Source organism: Malurus melanocephalus, unplaced genomic scaffold (assembly GCF_030028575.1).
Source record: "Malurus melanocephalus ecotype Western Australia unplaced genomic scaffold, MMel_1.1 scaffold_2330, whole genome shotgun sequence".
Lineage (NCBI taxonomy): Eukaryota > Metazoa > Chordata > Aves > Passeriformes > Maluridae > Malurus > Malurus melanocephalus.
The window spans coordinates 3,293-8,508 of record NW_026625562.1 but is presented as its reverse complement, the minus strand read 5'-3'; the positions used below and the strand labels follow the sequence as shown (position 1 = coordinate 8,508).

General features: G+C 64.5%; 1 protein-coding gene across 1 annotated transcript; it reads left to right on the top strand.

Annotated features, from left to right (window-relative positions):
- The first annotated feature begins 115 nt into the window (after positions 1 to 115).
- Positions 116 to 5,210, top strand: DLX3 (distal-less homeobox 3). Its single transcript, XM_057388700.1, has 3 exons — positions 116 to 602; positions 2,107 to 2,297; positions 4,829 to 5,210. Exons 1-3 carry the CDS (start codon positions 284 to 286, stop codon positions 5,162 to 5,164), a joined length of 846 nt encoding a protein of 281 aa, XP_057244683.1. The 5' UTR covers positions 116 to 283; the 3' UTR covers positions 5,165 to 5,210.
- The last annotated feature ends 6 nt before the right edge of the window (positions 5,211 to 5,216 follow it).

Sequence of the window (5,216 nt, the reverse complement as noted above, 5' to 3'; positions counted from 1 at the left end):
AAAAAAAAAAAAAAAAAACCCACACAGGAGGAGGCAGGAGCCTATTTTGCCTCCCAGGCAATATTTCTGGAGCCAATCGGAATGCGCACCCACCCTGCCCTGCTCCCTAATTAAAGGCTTGAAGCAGGCGGCCGGGGCCGGAGGTTTGGGCACAGTCACTCGCTGGCTCCTCGCGAAGAAGCCGCAGCTCCGGATCCCTCTCGGGGCACTCCAGGCCTCGGCAGCCGCCAGGTTGGGGGGTCCCCAGCCCGGGCAGGCAGCTGCCCCCTCCCCGCTCCCCACCATGAGCGGCTCTTTCGATAAAAAGCTCACCAGCATCCTGACGGACCTGTCGGGCTCGCTGAGCTGCCATGCAGCCTCCAAAGACTCGCCCACCCTGCCGGAGTCCTCCGTCACCGATTTGGGCTACTACACTGGCCAGCACGACTACTACCCGGGCCAGCCGTACGGGCAACCCGTGGGCCACTATCCCTACCCTCAGTTCAACCTCAACGGCATCGCCGCCGCCGGCACTTACTCGCCAAAATCCGAATATTCCTACAGCCCCTCGTACCGCCAGTACGGCCACTTCAGGGAGCAGCAGCTGCCGGCGCAGGAAGCAGGTAAAGGGTGCGGGGGGCACGGGGGTCGCGCTCCTGTGGGGTTTCGGAGGGGGATTTGTGGGGTTGTGACCCTCCCGTGGGGTTTCGGGGGGGATTTGTGGGGTTTCGGAGGGGGATTTGTGGGATTGTGACCCTCCCGTGGGGTTTCGGAGGGAGATTTGTAGGGTTTCGGAGTGGGGTTTGCGGGGTTGTGACCCTCCCGTGGGGTTTCGGAGGGAGATTTGTGGAGTTGTGCCCTTCCCGCGGAGTTTCGGAGGGAAATTTGTGGGGTTATAACCCTCCCGTGGGATTTCGGAGGGGGATTTGTGGGGTTATACCCCTTCTCGTGGGGTTTCAGAAGGAGATTTGTGGGGTTGTGCCCCCTCCTGTGGGGTTTCGGAGGGTAATTTGTGGGGTTATACCCCTCCCGTGGGGTTTCGGAGGGGAATTTGTGGGGTTGTACCCCTTCCGTGGAGTTTCGGAGGGGGATTTGTAGGGTTTCGGAGAGAGATTTGTGGGGTTATACCCCTCCTGTGGGGTTTCGGAGGGGGATTTGTGGGGTTATACCCCTCCTGTGGGGTTTCGGAGGGAGATTTGTGGGGTTGTGCCCTTCCCGTGGCGTTTCGGAGGGGGATTTGTGGGGTTATACCCCTCCTGTGGGGTTTCAGAAGGAGATTTGTGGGGTTATACCCCTCCTGTGGGGTTTTGGAGGGGGTTTTGTGGGGTTGTGCCCCTTCCTGTGGGGTTTCGGAGGGAGATTTGTGGGGTTGTGCCCTTCCCGTGGCGTTTCGGAGGGAGATTTGTGAGGTTGTGTCACTCCCGTGGAGTTTTGGAGGGCGATTTGTGGGGTTGTGGCCCCTCCGGGTGTCCCCAAGCTTTGTGAAGTGTCCCCGACTTGGGGACGGGGGTTTGCTGGTGGCTGTTGGTGGTGCCCGTGTTCCCGTGGGGACGCGATGGGACGGATCCGTGGAGTGAATTCGCGGTGGATCCATGGGATTTGATCCACGGGATGGATCTGTGGGGTGAATTCCGGGACCGATCCACGGGGTTAATCCTCGGGACGGATCCACGGGGTTTATCCGCGGGATTTACCCACGGGACGGATTCTCGGGGTGAATTCGCTGTGGATCCTTGGGGTGAATCCACGGGACGGATCCACGGGCTGAATTCATGGTGGATCCACGAGATTGATCCCCGGGATGGATCCACGGGCTGAATTCGCGGTGAATCCGCGGGATTGATCCTTGGGGTGAATCCGCGGTGGATCCGTGGGATTTATCCACGGGATTTATCCGTGGGATTTATCCCCGGGATTGATCCCCGGGACGGATCCGTGCTGGACACAGAGTCCTGGACATGTCCCAGGAGCTGTCCCAGCACCCGCAACGCGGTGGCACCGAGTCGGGGAGGGGTGACACTGAACCGGGGAGTGGATGACACCGAGCCGGGGTGGGGGTGACACCGATCTGGGAAGGGGGTGACACCTCGGGGGATCCTTCCCGCCTCACCCCGCGCTCTCCCGCAGTGTCCGTGAAGGAGGAGCCGGAGCCCGAGGTGCGGATGGTCAACGGGAAGCCCAAGAAGATCCGCAAACCCCGCACCATCTACTCCAGCTACCAGCTGGCCGCCCTGCAGCGCCGCTTCCAGAAGGCGCAGTACCTGGCGCTGCCCGAGCGCGCAGAGCTGGCGGCTCAGCTGGGGCTCACCCAGACCCAGGTGAGCCCCCCCGACACCCCAAATCCTCACCGCGGCCGGGAGGGAGCGGGAGATGGGGAGAGCGAGMTGCCGCCCCCATGGGAATTCGGGATTTGGGGTTTGGGGTGGAGGGTTGTGGGGTCCCCAGGGTTGGATTTTACAGAGATAGGGGATGGAGCGCGGCCGTGCWCCACTGGGAAGTTTTGGGGTTTGCCCCGCTCCCTTTAGGGCCGGYCCCATCGCCGTGTCACGGGGTTTGGGGTTGGATCCCGTCCCGGCACCTGGGACAGTCACGGCACTCCCGGCGCCTCGGGAATGTGGGACACCGAGTCCCGGGTGACACAGGACACTCGGGATGAGCGCTCAGAGCCGGTTTTTGGGTCACCCCATCCCCACAGCAGCTCCCGATCCCAGCCCAGCCCGATCCCGGGGAGCTGCGGCCGGACCGGACCCCGCTCCCACCTCCCACAATTCCCAAAATTTCCCGTGGCTGCCCCGTCCCTCTCGGAAAGGATTTGGGGACCGGTTCCACACCCGCTGGCCCCTGCCAGGTTTGGGGTGGCCCTTCAGGCTGGACTGGAAGAGCCGGGCCRTGCGGGATGGGTTTCCCCCGCTCCCCGCGAGCCGCCCAGATTGGGGCTGAACCCCCGCTTTTGGGGACAAACCGAGCCCGGGGACGCGCGGGTGGCGGGGGAACGGGGCTGTCACCGCTGTCCCCACAGTTGTGACACCCCCGCGCCCCAGCGCGGTGCCCTCCCTGCCTCGGGGCCGGCGCCGGCGCCCTTGTGCCGCCCTTGGCCTTCCTCCTCCTCCTCCTCCTCCTCCTCCTCCCTCGGGCGATGAAGCAATCGGGGACACTCGGCAAAGGGCTGACGGAGCGCGTCACCCGCTCCCAGAGGGACATCCTGTTTGGGTGACAAGCGCCGCCACCCCCGCCCCTCGCCCAGGGCCAAGGGCGTCCAGCGCCGCCTCGCCCAGCGCGGGGACGCTCCCGACGCCCGGCGTGTGGCGTGACGGGCTCCCCGTGACGCCCGGTGTCGCCAGGGGGGCTCCCCGTGACGCCCGGTGTCGCCAGGGGGGCTCCCCGTGACGCCCGTGTCGCCAAGGGGGTCACCACGAGAGCAGTTTGTCACATGGGTGCTTCCCATAGAGCACGGGGTGGTGGCGGTGTGGCCGTGTCCCCCGGTGTGGCCGTGTCCCCCGGTGTGGCCGTGTCCCCGGTGTGGCTGTGTCCCCGGTGTGGCTGTGTCCCCGGTGTGGCTGTGTCCCCGGTGTGGCCGTGTCCCCGGTGTGGCCGTGTCCCCGGTGTGGCCATGTCCCCCGGTGTGGCCGTGTCCCCGGTGTGGCCGTGGCTGTGTCCCCAGTGTGGCCGTGCCCCCGGTGTGGCCGTGTCCCCGGTGTGGCCGTGGCCGTGTCCCCAGTGTGGCCATGTTCTCCGTGACATCCACACCCTGGGTGGCTTCCTGTCACCCCTGTCCCACAGAGCTTCCTGCCACGCACAGTGTGGGGTCCTCATGATGTCCCTTCCCTTGGCGCCCAGTGTGTCACCCGTATCCCTTGTCCCTTCATTGTGTCTCTGGGGTCACTCTGACTCCCATATCTCAGCTTTGTTCCAGTGTCCAGGGAAGGTCCAGGTTCCCCATGACCCATGTGTCCCCTCCAGTGTCTCTGGGGTCACTCTGACCCCCATGTCCCTGTGTCTCTGGGGTCACTCTGACCCCCATGTCCCTGTGTCTCTGGGGTCACTGTGATCCCAGTGTCCCCTCCAGTGTCTCCAGGCTCCCCATGACCCCCATGTCCCCTCTGGTGTCTCTGGGGTCACTGTGACCCCCATGTTCCTTGTCCCCTTTGGTGTCTCTGGGGTCATTCTGCCCCCTTGTCCCTGTATCTATGGGGTCACTCTACCCCCATGTCCCCTCCTGTGTCTCGGAGCTGCCCGTGACCCCCATGTCCCTTGTCCTTTCCCGTGTCTGCAGGCTCCCTGTGACCCCCATGTCCCCGTGTCTCTGGGGTCACTGTGCCCCCAGTGTCCCCTCAGGTGTCTCTGGGGTCACTGTGATCCCAATGTCCCCTCCCATGTCTCTGGGGTCACTCTGCCCCCATGTCCCTTATCCTTTCCCATGTCTCCAGGCTCCCCATGATCCCCAAGTCCCCTCCTGTATCTCTGGGGTCACTGTGACCCCCATGTCCCTTGTCCTTTCCCATATCTCTGGGGTCACTCTGCCCCCATGTCCCCTCTGGTGTTTCTGGGGTCACTGTGACCCCCATGTCCCTTGTCCCTTCCCATGCCTCCAGGCTCCCCGTGACCCCCATGCCCCCGCTGGTATCTCCAGGCTCCCCGTGACCCCCATGTCCCAGTGTCTCTGGGGTCACTCTGCTCCTATGTCCCCTCTGGTGTCCCTGTGTCACTCTGCCCCCACATCCCAAGTTCATCCCAACACCCACGGCAGCTCCAGCAGCCTCCCCGCACCCCCCCCGCCCCTCGCTGTCACCCCCTCCCCATTGTCCCCTCCCTCCCTCCCTCTCTCTGACCCTTCTCCCCCATCCCTCAGGTGAAGATCTGGTTCCAGAACCGGCGCTCCAAGTTCAAGAAGCTCTACAAGAACGGCGAGGTKCCCTTGGAGCACAGCCCCAACAACAGCGACTCCATGGCCTGCAACTCCCCCCCCTCTCCGCTCTGGGACAGTCCCGGGGGCAGCAGCAGCAGCGCCCGGACCCCGCTGCCCCAACCGCTGCCCTACAACTCTTCCCCGGGATTTTTGGAGGAGCACAACCCCTGGTACCACCCTCAGAACCTCGGGGGACCCCACGGACCCCACCAGGCGCAGGCGGCGCCCCCGATGCACCATCCATCCCCCGGGCCCCCCAGCACGGGCGCCGTGTATTGACACCCCAAAGACGCTGCACGATTCCTTGGCTTCCCTTTTTTTTCTTCCCCCC